Source organism: Cetorhinus maximus, chromosome 9 (assembly GCF_964194155.1).
Source record: "Cetorhinus maximus chromosome 9, sCetMax3.hap1.1, whole genome shotgun sequence".
NCBI lineage: Eukaryota > Metazoa > Chordata > Chondrichthyes > Lamniformes > Cetorhinidae > Cetorhinus > Cetorhinus maximus.
Genome location: NC_135887.1, coordinates 118,315,079 through 118,336,089, shown reverse-complemented (window position 1 = coordinate 118,336,089; position 21,011 = coordinate 118,315,079). Strand labels below are relative to the sequence as shown.

The window sequence follows — 21,011 nt, the reverse complement described above, 5'->3', positions numbered from 1 at the left end:
ATCAACGAACATCCCCACTTCTGACCTTATGATGGAAGGAAGGTCATTGATGAAGCAGCTGAAGGTGGTTGGGCCTAGGACACTACCCTGAGGAACTCCTGCAGTGATGTCCTAGAACTGAGATGATTGACCTCCAACAACCACAACCATCTTCCTTTGCGCTAGGTATGGATAGGACAGTGGATAGGAAGGACCTATTTGCATTAGCAGCGAGGTCAATAACCAGGATGGCATAGATTTAAAGTAATTGGTAAAAGGATTAGAGGGGGGCGAGTTGAGGAGTAATTTTGTCACCCAGAGAAGTCACTGTCTGAAAGGATCACATTTAAAAATACTTGGATATGCACTTGAGGTGCTGTAACCTACAGGGTTACAGACCAAAAGCTGCAAGGTGAGATTAGGTTGGATAACTCTTTCTTGGCAGCCCCGGACACGCTGGGTCAAATGGCCCCCTCCCGCTTTTAAATAGTGTTGCAAACAAAAAGCAAAAGGCCTCTCCTTTTGTCCTCATCCATCATTCCTTTTAGTTATTTCTCACCCCCTCTCTATACCCTCCCATTGAATGTGCCACTTTCCAACCAAAGATGAAGCCAGATGTTTTGGTCTCAGAAAGTTGACAGGTCCTCCAGATTTTCCTCCTCTTGGCTAAGGTTAGCACCTCATTGTGTGGAAAGCTGTGGGCTTGAACCTACTGCTTTATCCCACACTCCTCAGGTTATCCAACACACTGTGTTTGAGTTTCTGTTGCAAGTTCTGCATGTGGTGAAGCCATCATATTGTTACTCTCAACCTACCAGTAAACCAGTGAATGTCTCAGGGCCTTGCTCAGCTAGAAGAACTACAGTGGCTTTTGTTTGTAATAACAAACCCAAATAGTAGATAAACCTGGAAATGTTATGTTACAGAATTACCAGTGGTAGGAGGCAGAGGTACTGAATGGCAGGTGTTACCTATTTAAATGAATAGAAGCACTGATGCACTTTAGGTTTTACTTCTAGTCATTACAAATGTCACAGGTGTATTACTACATTATGACAACACAAAAGAAGTATAAAATATGGGGAATTAAATTCAATGAGGAGAAATGTAACATCATGCGAATCAACAATACTTGGAGTCCATCAGCATCCAACTACACAATGCATGATTCCTCCCTTAAAATTACTAAAGAATGCCATTACCGTGGAATCCACATCCAAAATAACTTATAGTGGAATGTACAAATTCAACACGCAGCCATCCAAAAAGCTTGTGTTCATGAAATGGAACTTCCATCTCTCTTCAAATACAGTAAAGAAATTGCTGTAGCAGACATTGACTGGACCACACTTGGATTATCGTGTAGCTGCTTGGGACCCGCATATTGCTTATACATTACTCTTCTTGAAAAAGTTCAACGCCAAGCAGCTCGTTTTGTTACAAGCAATTACACACAAGATTCTAGTGTCTTCCAGTTGGTCACGTTACTAGGCTGCCACACCCTCCAGAATTGAAGAAAAGCCCATAGGTTGACCTGCCTCTATAAATTTTGAATGAATAATTACATTTCCCTAAGCAGTACATTAAGCCCAAAAGCGACTGAGTTCAAAGGTTTTATAACCAACAACTTCAACTGTGTACACCCCAGCTTGCTGCTTTTGCTAACTCCTTTTTCCCAGGAACATAACATAAGAAAAGGAATGAGCCAATTAAGGACTGGAACAATCTTCCACAAAATTTAATCTCCAACCTCCCGAAGGATTCATTTACAGAAAATCTGTTGAATTTTTAAAATTAACGTGAATGTTAATGCACTGAAACTTCAGAACTTGCCGTGCCCCTAGCCAAGCTGTTCCAGTACAACTACAACACAGACATCTACCCGGTAATGTAGAAAATTGCCCAGGTATGTTCTGTACACAAAAAGCAGGACAAATCCAACCGGGCCAATTACCTCCCCTTCAGTCTACTCTCAATCACCAGCAACGTGATGGATTGTTGTTGATGTTAAGTGACAGAACTGTTAAGTAACTGAGAGTAATAACCTGCTCACTGACGCTCAGTTTGGGTTCCACCAGAGCCTCTCAGCTTTTGAACTCATTACAGACTTAGTCCCAACATGGACAAAAGAGCTGAACTCAAGAGGTGAGGTGAGAGTGACTGCCCTTGACATCAATCTAGCATGTAACCAAGTGTTGCATCAAGGAACCTTAGCAATACTGAAGTTAATGGGAATTGGTGAAAACTCTCTACTGGTTGGAGTCATACCTAGCACAAAGGAAGATGGTTGTGGCTGTTGGAGGTCAATCATCTCAGAGACAGGACATCGCTCCAGGAGTCCTAGGCCCAACTATCTCAGCTGTTTCATCAATGACCTTCCCTCCATCATAAGATCAAAAGTGGGGATGTTCGCAGATGTTTGCACAATATTCAGCACCATTTGCGACTCCTCAGATACCAAAGCAGCCTGTGTCCATATGCAGCAAAACCTGGACAATATTCAGGCTTGGGCTAATAGGTGGCAAGTAACATTTGTGCCACACAAGTTTCAGGCAATGACCATGTCCAACAAGCGAGAACCTAACCATCTCCCCTTGACATTCAATAGCATTACCATTGCTGAATCCCCCACTATCAACATGTTGGGGGTTACCATTGACCAGAAACTGAACTGGACCAGCCAATAAGATACTATGGCTACAACAGCAGGTCAGAGGCTGGGAATTCTGTGCTGCATAACTCACCTCCTGACTCCCAAAGCCTGTCCACCATCTATAAGGCACAAGTCAGGAATGTGATGGAATACATCCCACTTGCCTGAATGAGTGCAGCTCCAAAAATAGACAAGAAGCTTGACACCATCCAGGTCAAAGCAGCCAGCTTGATTGGCACCCCATCCACCACCTTCAACGTTCATTCCCTCCTTCACCACGCACAGTGACATCAGTGTACTGTCTACAAGATGCACTGCAGCAAGTTACCAAGGCTCCTTTGACAGCACCTCCAAACCTGTGACCTCTACCACCTAGAAGGACAAGGGCAGCAGATGCATGGGAACACCACCACCTGCACGTTCCCCTCCAAACCACGCGCCATCCTGGCTTGGAACTATATCGATGTTCCTTCACCGTCACTGGGTCAAAATCCTGGAACTCCCTACTTAACAGCGCTATGGGTGTATCTGCACCACATGGGCTGCAGAACTTCAAGAAGTCAGCTCACCACCGCCTTCTCAAGGGCAATCAGGGATGGGCAATAAATGCTGGCCAAGTCAGTGATGTCCACATCTCATGAACAAATGAAAAAATGATTATTGACTGCACTCATCGTGCACCTCCTGTGAAAATTCCCTAGTGGAAGGCTACGGAGGGAAATCTTACCAAGTACCAAAAACAGATGTCTCAATAACTCTAGTATATGTGGCTATTCATAAACCTGCAGAAATAGATTTCAATTATGTGTGAGACCAGAGAAGTTGAGCTAATTCTCCTTAGAGCAGAGTAGATTAAGGGGAGATTTGATAGAGGTGTTAAGAGAAATTATTTCCACTTACAGGGGGGTCCATAATCAGAGGGGAAATGAGGAGAAAAACCTTTACACAGCAACTTGTTGTGTCTGGAGCATATTGCCTGAAGCGACGTTGGAAGCAGATTCAATAGAATCCCAATGGGAATTGGACAAATACTTGAAGGAAAAATACGCGTGATTATGGAGAAAAAGCAGGGGGAGTGGGACAGATCGGATACCTCTTTCAAAAAGGTGACACAGGCACGATGGGCCAAATGGCCTCCCTGTGCACTGTAAGATTCTCCGAATCTATGAGAAAGGGTTGGTCATGCCCCGAGTGAATCTTTGCTTCAACCATACTAGAAATAAAAGTTAGATTAGTGGTTTGGAATTCTGTGATATGTAGATTATGATGCAAAATTATACCATAATTGATTTTAGTTTGAATGTAAAGATGAGGTGAAAAATTGTTAGCTTCACCAATGCTGGTCTAATCTTGGTGTATGTTTATTGTTTCAGGATGTTCGGAGGGTCCCGGGAGTAGCACCCACCATTGTCAGAGCAAACACAGAAGCCAACGAAAAGCGTCCATTCATGTGTCCCTACCCTGGGTGTAACAAACGCTACTTCAAGCTCTCTCACCTGCAGATGCATAGCAGAAAACACACAGGTATTGGCAGCGTGGCGTTAGCATATTGAGCCGATTTCTATCATTTACACGGCACTAAAACACACTGAATTAATAAGTTGGGTAGATCATGTGTGGCAAATGCACCAAAAAGTGATTGGACTTTCCCTCCTGCCCCATCACCACTGCCCCCCAAAAAATTGGAGGGTAGAGTCCTGGAGAGGATAGAAAATCTGGAGCAAGAGAAGATGGAGCTGGTAATTTGAGAAGGAGTTTAGTTACATTCCATTCGGACAGTGGGACTGGCTCTTTAAGCTATGATCAGGGACCATGTAGGTGGATGTGCTACCTACCACTCCCATTTTTGAAAGGCTTTAGTGGATGCCCGCTGGCCTAATGTGAAGCAGGCCAGCACCATACAATCCTGGTAGCCTCTTCACTGAAATGTAAGTACAATTGGCTGCACATTCCTTTGGTTGGAAACCCAAAGCTCAACACTGATTCACTTTGGGGGGGCAGAAGAATTTCTGAACATCAATTCTATATTTGCCTGATTGGAACCTGCGTCCCTGCAGCCACAGTACCATTTAAAGGAACCATAGAAAAGTTACGGGGCAGAAAGTGGCCATTCAGCCCATCAGTTTTAACCACCAATTTAGGCAGTGAATTCCAGATGCCCACCACCCTTTGACTGAAAAAGATTTTCCTTGTGTCCCCTCTAATCCTTTTACCAATCACCTTAAATCTATGCCCCCAGGTAATTGACCTCTCAGCTAGGGGAAACAGATCTTTCCTGTCTACCTTATCTAGGCCCCTCATAATTTTGTATGCATCAATTAGCTGACCCCTCAGCCTCCTCTGTTCTGGGGAAAACAACTCTAGCCTATTCAATCTTTCTTCATAGCTGCAATTTTCAAGTCCTGGCAATATTCTTGTAAATCTCCTCTGTAATTTCTTTAGAGCAATTATGTCCTTCCAGTAATTTGGTGACCAGAACAGTACACAAAATTCCAGCTGTGGCCTAACCAGCATTTTATACAGTTCCAGCATTACATCCTTGCTTTTGTATTCAGTACCTCGTCCAATAAAGGAAAGCATTCCATATACTTTCTTTACCACTTTATCCACCTGTCCTGCCACCTTCAGGGACTTGTGGACATGCACACCAAGGTCTCTCACTTCCTCAACCCCTCTCAATATCCTCCCATTTATTGAGTATTCCCTTGCTTTGTTTGCCCTCCCAAAATGAATTCCCTCACGCTTCTCTGGATTGAATTCCATTTGCCACTTTTCCTCCCACTCAGCCGAACCATTGATATAATTCTGGAGACAACAGCTATCCTCTTCACTATCAACTACACGGCCAATTTTTGTGTCATCTGCAAATTTCCCAGTCATAACTCCCACATTTAAGTCCAAATCATTAATATATACAACAAACAGCAAGGGACCCAACACTGAGCCCTGCAGAATGCCACTGGAAACTGCTTTCCAATGGCAAAAACATCCATTGACCATTACCCTTTGTTTCCTGTCACGGGTGTTCTGCATCTACCTTTTAATGTCATTTCAACTCTCTGCCTCCTTTATAGGCTCAAGCCTAGGTTTCTTCAACCTCTCCTTGTGATCCAGTCCTTTAGTGCTAGTGATCTGTCTGGTGACTCATCGCTGCACGAATTTGATAACTCCCCAGCCTCTCAGTAGCTAGAAGTGGACATAGTATTAACTGTGGCTTAAGTGGTAGCACCTTCACTTCTGAGTCAGAATGCTGTGGTTTCAAGTCTAACTCCAGTGATTTGAATGCAACCAGGAAATCTAGGTTGACACTTCAGGCAGTACTAAGGGAATCCTGCACTGTTGAATAAGAAGTTAAACCAAAATCCCATCTGCTCTCTTGAGTAGATGTGAAAGATCCCATGGCATTATTTTAAAGAAGATTAAGGGAGCTTTCCCCAGGGTCCTGGCCAGTATTTATCCTTCAATGATATCACTAAAAACAGATTATCTTAGCCATTGCTGTTTGTGAGAGCTTGCAAACTGACTGCTACAATTGCCTACATTACAACATTACAACTTCAAAAGTACTTCATGGCTGTAAAGTGCTTTGGGACATTCTTGTGTAAAGCATTATATAAATGCAAGTCCTTTATTTTCAGTACTCAAGATGTGTTCTGACCGAGACACAGCACAGTTTGAACATCAAAGTAAAAGCAAAATGCTAGATGCTAGAAACCTGAAATAAAGAAAGGACATGCTGGAAAAACTCAGCAGGTCTGGCAGCATCTGTGGAGAGAGAAACAGTTAACATTTCGAGTCCGCATGACTCTTCTTCAGATGTTAACTCTGTTCAAACATTAACTCTGTTTCTCTCTCCATGATGCTGCCAGACCTGCTGAGATTTTTCCAGAATTTTCCGTTTTTATTACAGTTTGGACATGACTCGATTGCTCTTCTACATTGATTGGAGATGTTGAACATCAGGCCTTCAAAAATTCCAGTATCTCTTTCGGCTTTTCCCTTAACTATTTCAACTTAATTTATGGAGTGCTTGTACTGCTCATTCATTTTTCTTACAGGCACTAGTACATATTACATTTATCTGTCATTTACATATATTGTGTGGCCAATTTAGATGTTTCCAGGCTGCTTCCTAATCTAGTATCATCCTTGAATTTTACCAGTTTATTTCCAATTAGAAATTGGGAACAGTAGGATTAACAAAAAAAACAATTCCTGGCACTCCACTCAGCATCCAATCCCACCCCCCACCCACCCCCCACAATCCCTCACAAAAACATTTGATGTAATTTATAACGCTTGTTTGGGGGATCACCAATAAAAATAAAAATCATATTTCCATAAATACGGCATCTCAAGGACAAGGTGACATCAAAAACAACTTCAGCTGATATCCCTGGGCTGCAACACTCAAAGTTGTAAATCTACCCTAGTGTTCTAAGTAGAATATGTTATGGTAATACGATAAATATCTCCACAAGTAATTCATGAGTGACAAAGGTAGAAGTGAGTTATAGTTGCCTCATGAATGGAGGTATTTATCCAGGATTGTTTCCAGCATATGGGAGATTTGGGACATATTACCTTGAAATCAAATTTCCTATTTGAAATCTCGCCAAATGTCTAAAAACGTATGGCCATTAATGGTTTAAATGCCTGGCAATTATAAAATCCCAAACTCCAACCCCAAAGGAAGCTTTATTTATCGTATTATATGGCTGGCCAAGTTCTGTCCTCTATGTACTTGGTGCAGGAGGACAAATATAATGTTTCTTTTTTGATTGGTAAAGCACTGTCTTGCTGTAAGCAACAACTTAAATCTAAATTCACAATCATACAGAAGAGGATCAAATGATATTCTGTCATAATGAGCACCATTTTCTCAATGAGAGTCAATGACTGCAGCGATGATGAATACTGGGAAGAGCAGAAGAACACTCAGTAACTGGAAATAAGAACTCGAGTGGAAACTCAAAAGGAATAACCTTGCTGACAAGCTGAAAATACTACATTTATCGATTTATAAGGAAAATATCTGGGGGTGAGGGGGTGTGTAACACACGTTCAAGTGACGGTGATATTCATAAACCCTTTTTTGCACTTTTTTAAAGTGCAATGCTTCTATCCACCATGTGTAGTGAAATCACAAACACATTTATAAACGCATTTACGATTTCATTGTGCAGTGCACCGTTAAACATGTGATTTATGATGTCATCTAAATGGCTCAAGTCCATTCCAGCCTTGTAAAGTACTCAGACATTTTTTTGTCTATGTTACATGCATGGGAAAGCTACGAATGCAAATTTGCATGCAATCTACTGCAAATTAAAATGTGATTACGCTCTTCTGTAAATCACTATTAATCTGCAATTGTGCTGCTAGAGCAGGTGATTATTCCCTTTTGGTAATGCTGCCTGTTTTATTCTTAACCGGCCGCACATCCGTTGAGACAGCTACCGTTCTAAGTAATAAGCTGGCAAACTCTAAAGCTGACTGTGGTTAAAAATGCACCTTCCTGCCCATTCCACCTAGCTGCATGCTTCAGATGGGTCAACAGTTTGAAAGGCCTTATTATTAACACATTACAGATCTCTAGTTAGGCTGCACTTGTGTCTAGTTCTGGGTGCCTGACCATGGATAGGGTGCAAAGAGATTCATTATGATGATACCAGAGATGATAAAAAGTCCGTCAATTTTTTTCCTCCCGCCCGCAACGGCCGGAACCGGAAAATCCCATAATCTATAAGAAATTTGAAAACAATTTTTGGGGAGAGTAAAACAAACAGAAATGGCAGCACCTGGGGAAAGATTCCCCATTAAGTCTTAGAATTTAGCTGCTGTGTGATCTTCCTATGCCCTTGGTCCCTCTCCAGTATATCTGTTGTCGTGGGTGTAGTCAGTGAAGTGTTTCATCACAGACCCGGAAGATTTGGATTTGACCAGTTCCAGAAAGTGATGAGTTTATGGGAATGTTTTTCCACACGCTACTGGCATTTCCTCTTGAAGCTGTCAGAACAACATTCCACTATGAGTTATTTGTGACTTTTTGACCATTCTCAAGCCAATGTTTATTTTTAATTTTAACAGCAAGGGACGATTAGTCCTCCTGTTGCACAAGTTGTTTTCATTTTTCCTTTACAAAACCGATCTTACAAATAGAATGGTTGTTGCAACATGATATTCTGCTGGATCCAGGCTTAATGTAAAATGCTGTTTATGAAGGTTCGCGCGTTTGGAATACTCTGCAAATTTTACGCTACCTTTACTCTGGATCATCATAGTAGCACTATAATGTAATTAGAATTGCTGTAATGAGTACCGTTGCAAACTAGAAAAATAATATTAATAGGCCTTTGTTCATAGATGTTGCAAAATTAATGTTTTGGTTGATATTTTGTGAAAACCTATGATAAGGTAAATTGGGAAAAATACACTTCCACTGGTCACTGGGTCAGTAACCAAAGGATATTCACAGAACGTCATTACTGTAGAAATAGGGGAGAGTTTAGGAGGATTTCTTTAAAGGTCCTTTAGGAATCGGAATGCTTTATCAGAAATGGGGATGGAAATAGAATCCACCACACCTCTTAAGTGAAGTGGATTAATAATTGAAAAGGGAAAAAAAAAGGAAGATGGGGAAAAGAGGGAGGAATGTGGAAAGCTCATTCGCAGATCTAGCACAGGCGTGATGGGCTGAGAGGGCCTCCCATGTTGTAAAAATCTTAAACTTGTGACAAAACACTGACACCACCATTTGCTTTCAGGAAATCAAGTAAAATGTAACTATTAGGTAGTTCATGATTCAAATCTAGGACAAATATGCATCTTGACAGTTCGAGGGAAATTTGGTATTCTTCCAGTGGCATTGACTGTGGAACAAAATCATATTTCTATATTAGTGACACGAACACCTCGACTGGGACCTGGTCACGCTTGCATTGTCCATTGTGTTTTCTTTTTGTGCCTTGAGGTCTTGGCCTTGCTCTCTATGCCTGTGCTCAAACACTGTTTCCTCTCCCTAGGCAACAATGAAAGAAATAAGCATAAATTGAGCCTAGTCTGACCACATTACTGAACACAAATGAAATTACATCCAATATATGAAAGAAAATGCATGTGTAGATCTGGGACAACTTAAATACCTAACTCGATAAACCCTTCTGCTCCCCCTGCCTTGGGCCCACATCATTAGTAATGGATTGTCACGATATCTGATCCATTGAGACAGTCCCCATGCAGACTGAAGACTTTCACTTCCCAGTAACGATTGCATTGCACTGACAATGACTTTGACTGTTTGTTATTAACATAGTCTAACATGATTTCAACTCAATATGATGAGAAAAAGAAGGAAAAGCCTTTCACACCCTCAGGATGTCCCTAAATGCTTTACAACCAATGAAGTGTTTTTTGATGTGGAGTCACTGAATATAATTTGTAAGTAATGGCTAGCTGAAGGCTAATTTGATTAGATAAGCAGACTTGATTACCATTGAATAAATCTTTAGCCTAGAAATTGATGTTCGGAGTCCCCATTTTTCAGGCACGATGTGGCAAACTAAGGGCCCACAGCAGCAGGGCAGGCAGTGCATGTACATTGTTGGCCAGAAACAAGCCAACATAGTGAAGCCACAACAAAAATAAAAATACCTGGAAAAACTCAGCAGGTCTGACAGCATCTGCGGAGAGGAACACAGCTAATGTTTCGAGTCCGTATGACTCTTCAACAGAATTAAGGAAAAATAGAAAAGAGGTGAAATATAAGCTGGTTTTATGGTGGGTGGGGGGGCAGGGGGTGGGACAGGTAGAGCTGGATAGAGGGCCAGTGATAGGTGGAGATAGCCGAAAGATGTCATAGACAAAAGGACAAAGAGGTGTTGAAGGTGGTGATATTATCTAAGGAATGTGCTAATAGGTGACATGGGTAGAAAGCAGGACGAGCAAGGTACAGATAGCCCTAGTGGGGGTGGGGTGGGGGAAAGAGATCGAAATAGGCTAAAAGGTAGAGATAAAACAATGGATGGAAATACATTTAAAAATAATGGAAATAGGTGGGAAAAGAAAAATCTATATAAATTATTGGAAAAAAAGGGGATCAGAAAGAGGGTGGAGATGGAGGAGAGAGTTCATGATCTAAAATTGTTGAACTTAAAATTCAGTCTGGAAGGCTGTAAAGTGCCTAGTCAGAAGATGAGGTGCTGTTCCTCCAGTTTGCGTTGAGCTTCACTGGAACAATGCAGCAGGCCAAGGACGGACATGTGGGCATAAGAGCAGGGTGGAGTGTTGAAATGGCAAGCGACAGGGAGGTCTGGGTCATGCTTGCGGACAGACCAAAGGTGTTCTGCAAAGCGGTCACCCAGTCTGCGTTTGGTCTCTCCAATGTAGAGGAAACATTGGGAGCAGCGAATGCAGTAGAATAAATTGAGGGAAGTGCAAGTGAAATGCTGCTTCACTTGAAAGGAGTGTTTGGGCCCTTGGATGGTGAGGAGAGGGGAAGTAAAGGGGCAGGTGTTGCACCTTCTGCGGTTGCCACAGTGAAGCCACAATATAGGACTACTGACATGCCAACAGTGGAAGCAACATGTGATAGACAGAGCTAAGCGACCCTACAACAAATGGATCTGATTAAAGCTCTGCAGTCCTGCCACATCCAGTTGTGAATGGTGGTGGACAATTGAACAACTAACCGGAGGTGGAGACTCCACAAATATCCCCATCCACATTAACTGGGGGTGCAGTACGACAGTACAAAAGACAAGGCTGAAGCATTTGCAACCATCTTCAGCCAGAAATGCTAAGTGGATGATCCATCTTGGCCTCCTCCTGAGGCTGTTGGCATCACAGATGCCAGTCTTCAGTGAATTTGATTCACTCTGCGTGATATCAAGAAGTGGCTGAAGGCATTGAATACTGCCAAGGCTACGGGCTCTGATAACATTCCGGCAACAGCACTGAAGGCTTGTGTTCCAGAACTTGCCGCACACCTAGCCAAGCTGTTCCAGTACAGCTGGCATCTACCTGACAATGTGCAAAACTCCCCAGGTATGTCTTGTCTACAAAAAGCAAGGCAAATCCAAACCAGTCAATTGCCACCCCATCAGTCTTTTCTCGATCATCTGCAAAGCGATGGAAGGTGTCATGACAGTGCTATCAAGTGGCATTTACATAGCAATAACCTGCTCACTGACGCTCAGTTTGGGTTTCGCCAGAGTTTCTCAGCTCCTGACCTCATTACAGCCTTGGTTCAAATATTGACAAAAAAGTAGGTGCGGTGTAGGTGACTGTCCTTAACGTCAATGTAGCATTTGACCGAGTGTGGCATCACACTCTAGCAAAACTGAAGTCAATAGAAATTGGAGGAAAATTCTCCACTGATTGCAGTCATATCTAGCACAAAGGAAGATTCTTGTAATTCCAGTACTAAGCTGCAGGAGTTCCTCAGGGTAGTGTCCTTGGCCAAACCAGCTTCAGTTGCTTCATCAAAGACCTTCCCTCCATTATAAGGTCAGAAGTGGGGATATTCACTGATGATTGCACAATGTTCAGTACTGTTCATGACTTCTCAGGTGCTGAAGCAGTCTGTGTCCATATGCAACAAGACATGGACAGCATTCAAGCTTGGGCTGGTAAGTGGCAAGTGACATTCACACCACACAAGTGCCAGTCAATGACCATCTCCAACAAGAGAGAATCTAACTATCTCCCCTTGACATTCAATGGCATTACCATCACTGAAACTGATCTGGACCAGCCATATAAATACTGTGGCTACAAGAGCAGGTCAGAGGTTGGGAATTCTATGGTGAGTAACACCTCCTGACTCCCCAAAGCCTGTCTACCGTCTACAGGTCAGGAAAGATGGAATACTTTCCACTTGCCTGGATGAGTGCAGCTCCAATAATACACAAGAAGCTTGACACTATCCAGGACATTGCATCCCACTTGACTGGCACCCCATCCACTACCTTAAACATTCACTCCCTCCACCACTGACACCCCCCAGGATGTTGATAGTGGGGGATTCAGAGATTGACTAGAAACTGAACTAGACTAGCCATATAAATACTGTGGCCACAAGAGCATGTCAGAGGCTAGGATTCCTGTAGCAAGTAACTCACCTCCTGACTCACCAAAGCCTGTTCACCATCTACAAGGCACAAGTCAGGAGTGTGATGGAATACTCTCCACTTGCCTTGGACTTGAAGTACAGCGCCAATAACACTCAAGAAGCTTGAGACCATCCAGGACAAAGCAGCCAACTTGGTTGGCACCCCATCCACAAACATTCACTCCCTTCACCACTGACATACCGTGATAGCAGTGTGTGCCATCTACAAGATGCACTGCAGGAACTCAAAAAACATCCTTGGAAACATAGAAACTAGGAGCAGGAGTAGGTCATTCGGCCCTTCGAGCCTGCTCCGCCATTCATTATGATCATGGCTGATCATCCAACTCAATAGCCTGCTCCCACTTTCTCCCCATATCCTTTGATCCTTTTTGCCCCAAGAGCTATATCTAACTCCTTCTTGAAAGCATACAATGTTTTGGCCTCAACTACTTTCTATGGTAACGAATTCTACAGGCTCACCACTCTCTGGGTGAAGAAATTTCTCCTTATCTCAGTCCTAAATGGTCTACCCGTGTCCTCAGACTGTGACCCCTGGTTCTGGACTCCCCCACCATCTTAGACAGCACCTTCCCAAACCCACAACCACTACCATACAGAAGGACGAGGACAACAGACATGTGGGAATACCACAATCTGGAAGTTCCTTCCAAGCCACTCGCCATCTGACTTAGAACTAAATCACCGATCCTTCACTGTCGCTGGGTCAAAATCCTGGAACTCCCTCTCTAATGGCACTGTGCATGTACCTACACCGCACAACTGCAGTGGTTCAAGAAGGCGGCTCACCACCACCTTCTCAAGGGATGTGCAATAAATGCTGGCCTAGCCAGCGAAGCCCACATCCCATGGATGAATAAAATAAAAACAAGAGACATCTTTTGCCTATGCCTGAAGCAGATGCAAAAAAAAGGGTCAGATGCCTGCTTGAGGTTTCCCGCTCCAACAGTGGCTTTCTCCAAGGCATCACAGGCTACACACAGGGAAAGCTGTCTTAGGGAATGCCTACCAACCAGGAAGATATGTAACTGAGCTGAATGTGAAGCTGGGAGGAGCAAGAATGTGTTCACCAGCCCTATATTAAAGAATTCAATCATTGCACTCCACCTACATTAAAGGAACTAATCACCGGCCCAAGTCAATGTTTCCTCTAATTTTTCTTTAGTGAATGCAGCCTGTTTGTTTCAATGTGCATTCCCTCTAAAATTGCACGATTGTTCACTGACACCCCGTTAGCGGGAGTGTTGCATATGCAGAGCCTGTTTGTTGCACTGTGCAGTATGTTTTGGATTACTGTACCGCTGTGCACCCATGTAGCCTAGAGGGAACATTGCTCCCAACCCCACTTTAAAGGACCCAATTGATACTTCTGACCAATGTTGTCTATAATTTTTCTATGTTGTGCGGCTTGTTTGTTTCACTATGTGGTCCTTTCAAGAATGCTGCATGGTTGTGCACCTGTGCATCTTAAAGGAAACATTGCCAGTACGCAGTTTGTTTGTTGCACTAGCGCAGCTTAGAGAAATAATTTCTACTGACCTTGCATTAAAGAATTCTGTCCAGATGCTAAAGGACCCAGTCAACCTGCAATTCCCCTCACCCCAAGCTCCTCCTTTGAAGGTAGAGAAGCACATTTCAAATCAGGCACAGGCTGAATGTGACTGATTGGCAAAGTATTGTCATTGGGCTAGTATTCCAGAGACCCAGGGTAATGCTCTGGGGTCCAGGGTTTGAATTCCACCATGACAGATGGTGAAATTTGAATTCAATAAAAACCTGTAACAAAAAAAAATCTGATGATGACCACAAAACCATTGGCGATTATCAGAAATCCCAACTGGTTCACTAATGTCCTTTAGGGAAGGAAATCTGCCGTCTTTGCCTGGCTTAGCCTACATGTGACTCCAGACTCTTAAAAATGCCCTCTGAACAAGGACAGTTAGGGATGGGCAATAAGTGCTGGCCTAGCCAGTGACACCCACATCCCAGGAATGAAAAAAAAATAAGAGAGCAATTTCACGGCTGTGTATCGCACAAGCTCATGAACGGGCCTAAGACCGTCACTTTCAGTCCTGAAAAGTGCCCAATCTACCTCAGATTACCCTGAAAGGGAAAGGTATGTCAAAAATATAAGCAACAGGTGAAGCTAGCTGTTTCACGCTGCTACTATGCAATTGCAGCACAAGTGGTATTTGCCACTAACAGGATGCTGCCATCAAGCCAAAAAGACATTCTGCCTATCACATAAATGAGTAATGTGTTTTATGAATTTCAGTGCCAGTGTGATGCTAGATTTGTAGGCCGTACATCCCAAAGACTGGCGGATTGTATCAAACAGCATGTCCCAGCCTGTGTTTGCAACGGGCAGGGTACAGACCGTACCCAACCAACCTGTGCTTGCAAAACTCAAAACACAGTGTCCAACATTAGATGTGATTCCACGATTGGACAACATTTGCTGAATAATTCTCAATGTGCTAAAAATTACACTGACAACCAATTGTCAGTCAGGCTCACAGTGTGGTGCATTTGAGTGTACTGTAGCTTCATATATTAATACACAGGGCCCCGTTCTTTGCAGTCAGAAAGAACATGTACATACATTGCACCTGTTTCAGCTAAACAAAATAAGTGATAGCCATTCTCTGACTCATTCCTCAGGGCAATGCCTTGACCAATCAGGGTCAAGCTGCCTGGTTTAAATTTCAAACAATGCTTGGCAGTTAACTGTCAGTCACTATCAATGGTGCATCCTCCATAGCAACGCCAGTTGACAGCCAATCCATACTCTCTTCACATACAGTGTAATTTGTTGTCTTCCCCTTATATTGGCATTCTTGCAAGTGTCCTCACGAGTGCAAGACGAAAAGCTTAGACATGTCTCTTTTTGCAACAAGAGCAATTTGTCTTTTCAAGTAATATCCCTTTGCGTGATTGTGCAACTGGATGGGAGGAAAGTGTCTTAGGATCACAGTTTTAGTTAAAATTATATGGGATTTTCAGATGATTTCTTTAGAAATTCTTTAGAATGAACCCCTCAGTCATTTGGTTTGAAGTAGCTATCATGAATTGATGTGTTTGAAGATGATGGCAGCATTTAGGAATTATTCTAGTTTGGACGCCTTTGCTTCCTATTTTGAATTAGGCCAATACACCATCTAGATATGAAAATTACAATGTTCTTCTTTTTCATACACCTTATGTATTGAGTAGGTATCAGAATTTATATGAGTATGAAAGTACTAATAGGAAAATAGGAACATTGGAATATAGAAACAGGAGTAGGCCATTCAGCCCCTTAAGCCTGCTCCACTATTCAATTAGATCATGGCTTAATCTATACCTCAACTCCATTTACCTGCATTAGCTCCCTATCCCTTAATGCAGCACACCTAACAAAAATCTCATGGTGCCTTTTTTTTAACTAAAACGTTTTTTAAACAGTATCACCTAATCCCATAATAACAGTGTTTCCGTTGAATCTGCCTTGGGATATGGAAATCATACTCTCGTTGATGTCGCTTTTACGAAATTGACCTGCAATTGACATTTCATTGCTGCAAAAACTCATCAAAAAAGGCTGAAGCTTGAAGGGAAAGCTGTTCAAGGATGAAGACTGCAGTGAGCAGATGTCAGGTTGTCTTGAGATATAGCTCATGATAGCCAAGCATAACATCTGACACAGCCCAAGCCAGATGTTTTAAAACATGACTACTTAAATAATTCTTTTAAGGAAGAACATATATTATCTTCCAAATTTTAATTCAACCCAATACCCCTTTGCTTCATTCCGATATCTAAAACATATGGCTTTGCTAAAAAGCAGCTTGATGCTGGAATATTAACAATGCATATTAACTCAGAGAGCTTTAAGCACAGAATCATTTTTGAACAATAGTTTTCTTTTTAAAAACAAAAATCTTTATTTTTGTTGTTGCGTTTTACTGCAAGAATATGTTTTAATATGTCAAAGACTAACTCTTGCCCCAGAGATTATTTCCTGCAAAGAACTGCAACTCCTGGGGGAGCTTCTGTGGTCAGGGTTTAATTGACCATTTTCAGCACCAGTGGCAGATGCCGTAGACTACATGAAATCAATTAAGCTGAATCGACACTGAAATGTTACATGACCCCAAACCCTTGGGTAATTCATATGTAGTCAGTTCTGCTAACTATTTTCCCCAGTCATCTAAACACACGGCCACCATTGTGCATGTTTTTACAATCAAACCAATGTAGCCAAACTCTTAACTCTTAATAGACCACCACAAGGATTAGTTGAGGTGAATAGCATGGATGGCTTTAAGGGGAAGCTAGATAAATACGTGATGGAGAAAGGAATAGAGGATTAGGCTGATTGAGTTTGATTAAGTAGGGTGGGTGGAGGCTTATGTGGTGCATGAATATTGGAATAGACCATTTGGCTAATGGCCTGTTTCTGTGCTGTAGATTTGATGTAATTCTTTGTATGAATCTGTGAGAGAAAGATTTGTATTTATAAAAAGCCTTTAATGACCATAGGGTGACCCCAAACTGCTTTGTAACTAATGAAGTACTTTTGAAGTGTAGGCTCTGTTATAATGTAGGAAACGTGACAGCCAATGTTGCGCACAGCAAGGTCCCACAAACAGCACTGAAATAAATGATCAGGTAATCTGTTTTAATCATGTTTTCTAAGGGATAGATATTGGCCAGACCACCAGGGAGGTCTCCCCTGCTCTTCTTCAAAAATAGTTCCATGGAATCTTTTACATCCACCTGAGACAGAAGAAGGGCCTCATTTAATGGTGCATCTGGAAGGTGACACCCTCATCAGTGCAGCACTCTCTCAGTACTGCATTGAAATGCTAGCCTAGATCATGTGCTCAAGTATCTGGAGTGAGCCTTGATCCCACAAGTTCCTGATTAAGACGCAAATGGACAACCAATTGAGCATTGCCTGTCACATACCAGTCAGTCTAACCTCAGTAGTGGGGAAACTATTGGAAGCAATTCTGAGGGGCAGACTTAATCTACACTTGGAGAGACAGAGATTAATCAAGGACAGTCAGCATGGTTTTGTTAAGAGGAGGTCATGTCTGACCAATTTGATTGAATTTTACGAAGAGGTGACCAGGTGGGTAGATGAGGGCAATGCATTTGACGTAGTCCACTTGGACTTCAGCAAGGCTTTTGATAAGGTCTCGCATGGGAACTGATAATGAAGGTAAGAGCCCATGGGACACAAGGCGATTTGGCAAATTGGATCCAGAATTGGCTGAGTGGCAGGAAGCAGAGGGTGATGGTCGAGGGGTGTTTTTGTGACTGGATTCCTGTGTCCAATGGGGTTCCACAGGGATCAGTGTTGGGTCCCTTGTTGTTTGTGGTATATATAAACGATTTAGACTTGAATGTAGGAGGGTTGATCAGTAAGTTTGTAGATGACACGAAAATTGGTGGGGTGGTAAATAGTGAGGAGGATAACCTTAGATTACAGGAGGATATGGACAGGCTGATCAGTGGCAAATGGAATTTAATCTGGATAAGTGTGAGGTGGACAGGACAAACAAGGCACAGGAATACACGATGAATGGTAGGACCCTGGGAAGTACCGAGGATCAGAGGGACCTTGGTGTACATGTCCACTGGTCCCTTAAATTAGCGGGACAGGTAGATAAGGTGGTTAAGAAGGCATATGGGATACTTGCCTTTATTAGCCAAGGCATTGAATATAAGAGCAGGGAGGTTATGCTGGAACTGTATAAAACGCTGGTTAGGCCACAGCTAGAGTGCAGTTCTGGAATCCACATTATAGGAAGGATGTGATTGCATTAGAGAGAGTGCAGAGGAGATTTACCAAGATGTTGCCTGGGCTGGAGAGTTTTAGTTATGAGGAGAGATTGGATAGACTGGGGTTATTTTCCCTGGAACAGAGGCGATTGAGGGGGGACATGATTGAGGTGTATAGAATTATGAGGGGCATAGATAGGGTGGACAGGAAGGAACTTTTCCCCTTGGCGGAGGGATCAATAACCAGAGGGCATAGATTTAAGGTAAGGGGCAGGAGGTTTAGAGGGGATGTGAGGAAGAATTTTTTCACCCAGAGGGTGGTGGGAATCTGGAACTCACTGTATGAAAGGGTGGTAGAGGCAGAAACCCTCATAACATTTAAGAAGTATTTGGATGTGCACTTGTGATGCCATGGCATACAAGGCTATGGGCCTAGTGCCTGAAAATGGGATTAGAATAGTTAGGTACTTGTTTGACTGGTGCAGACTCGATGGGCCAAAGGGCCTTTGTCTGTGCTGTAGACTCTATGACATACCAGTGTTGAAAATACAGAAGCAAGTGCAGATTCCTTTTCAGCAATTATCTTTACATAGTAATTGTTATAAAATACATGGATGTATCTACAACAAAGGAATGTGCTTTTAATTGAATGTTTCCACCTCAGTTTGTATATATCCCAAGCTGCTGATACTATCTGGCTTTGGTACTCAGAGAGTACTGATAAGATATTTAAAAAGGGATATGCTGATGCACAGGGTTAATATGCTCGGAGGTCATAAAACTATTTTTGAACTTACTGAATCAAACTGGCGTTATGGTTTGTTATTAAAACTGTCCAATTTTCATTTCTAATGCTATCAATGAAACTCGGGCCTTTTCTATAACAGAGGCACTGATTTCCAGATGCCAATTTTATATCCCCCCACCCCCGATCTTGTAACTTTCACTTGATCTACAACCCTCTGAGAACACATTCCTCCAACTCTGGCTACTTGTGCATTCTCAATTCTTTCACCTCATCATTGGTGACCTGCCTTCTGCTGCCTCCTCCCTGAACTCTGGAATTCCAAACCCCCTGCCAAATCTCTTCACCTCTCTCTCCTCCTTTAAGATGCTGCTGAAAGCCTACCACTTTAACCTAGCTTTGGGCCAGCTGTCCTAATGTCCCCTTCTTTGCTGCTCAGTGTCCAGTTTCTTCTGATAACACTCCTGCGAAGTGTTTCATTACATCTTCTTATGTTAAAGACACTTTATAGTGTAAGTTGCTGTTGCTTATAGATGCTAAGATGTCATAGACAACACTTTAAGTGACACTTTGCAGACCAGAGCTTGGCTTTCAGTTACGTTACTTCATCTGAATGACAAACCTGATGTGCAGCCCTTTTCTTTTCTTGTCCGATAAGGTGAGAAGCCATATCAATGCGATTTCAAGGACTGTGGCCGTCGATTCTCCCGTTCAGATCAACTCAAGCGACACCAGAGAAGACACACTGGTAAGAATGAATTGTCATTAATAATGTTACCGAGCTCACTGAGTACAGCGTGATCATTTACGATTGTGTGAGGTTGATGGGCAAGATAAGATCAGCTTGTCCATTAGGCCTTCCCCAGATCTCATTATGGCTGAAATATTATGCCCACGTCCCATGAATGAAAAAAAGATTCAGAACGCTAACTACAGTGAGAATGTTATCTTTTCTCTTCTCTGAACGACCTGTGTTTTTCTATTTGTTTATGGGATGTGAGTGTTGCTGGCAAAGCTAGCATTTGTGCCCATCCCCAATTGCTCATGAGAAAGTGGTGGTGAGCTGCCATCTTGATTGCCTGCAGTCCGTGTGGTCGAGGTACACTGACATTGCTGTTAGCAAGGGAATCCCAGGATTTTGACCCAGCAATGAGAAAACAACAGTGATGTTTTCAAGTCAGGATGATGTGTCGCTTGGAGGGGAACTTGCAGGTGGCGCCTGCTGCTCCTGTGCCTCTTGGTGGCTGAGGTCATGGGTTTGGGAGATGCTGCTGAAGGAGCCTTGGCGAGTTGCTGCAATACATCTAGTAGATGGTACACACTGCTGCCACTGTGCATCTATGGTGAAGGGAGTGAATGTTTAAAGTGATGCATTACAAGCATTTTTTACTTGGCTGTTCAGCACTTTAATTACCTTTTCTCTGTACTGAGTATTTGTGCGTACTAAGCTGAACAACCTGATTAGAATTTTTTTCTCTTCCTTAGGCGTAAAGCCATTCCAGTGTAAAACATGTCAACGTAAATTCTCCCGCTCCGACCACTTAAAGACCCACACTCGAACTCATACAGGTAAAACAAGTGCGTAAACTTTTTTTTGACATTTTACTTTCTTAGACGCGGATTTTAATATTTTAAACAGCTAATATGCATTGCCGCTATTGTAATACGTGAACCCTTTGAGCACTGTTTGTTCTTTTCGGAACTAAATGCTTAACCTTAAAAAAAAGGATAAT

At 42.6% G+C, this 21,011-nt stretch overlaps 1 protein-coding gene across 4 annotated transcripts in view; it reads left to right on the top strand.

Moving 5' to 3' along the window:
• Positions 1-21,011, top strand: part of LOC144684963 (Wilms tumor protein homolog) — a 72,777-nt gene that overhangs the window by 44,739 nt on the left and 7,027 nt on the right. For 2 of the 4 annotated variants that reach the window (XM_078549435.1, XM_078549437.1), the window contains exons 5-7: positions 4,006-4,156; positions 19,937-20,026; positions 20,764-20,847. In XM_078549435.1, the coding sequence (XP_078405561.1) occupies positions 4,006-4,156; positions 19,937-20,026; positions 20,764-20,847 (325 nt within the window). Of the gene's footprint in view, positions 1-4,005; positions 4,157-19,936; positions 20,027-20,763; positions 20,857-21,011 lie in introns of all 4 variants that reach the window. The other 2 variants (XM_078549434.1, XM_078549436.1) reach the window with 1 other exon arrangement.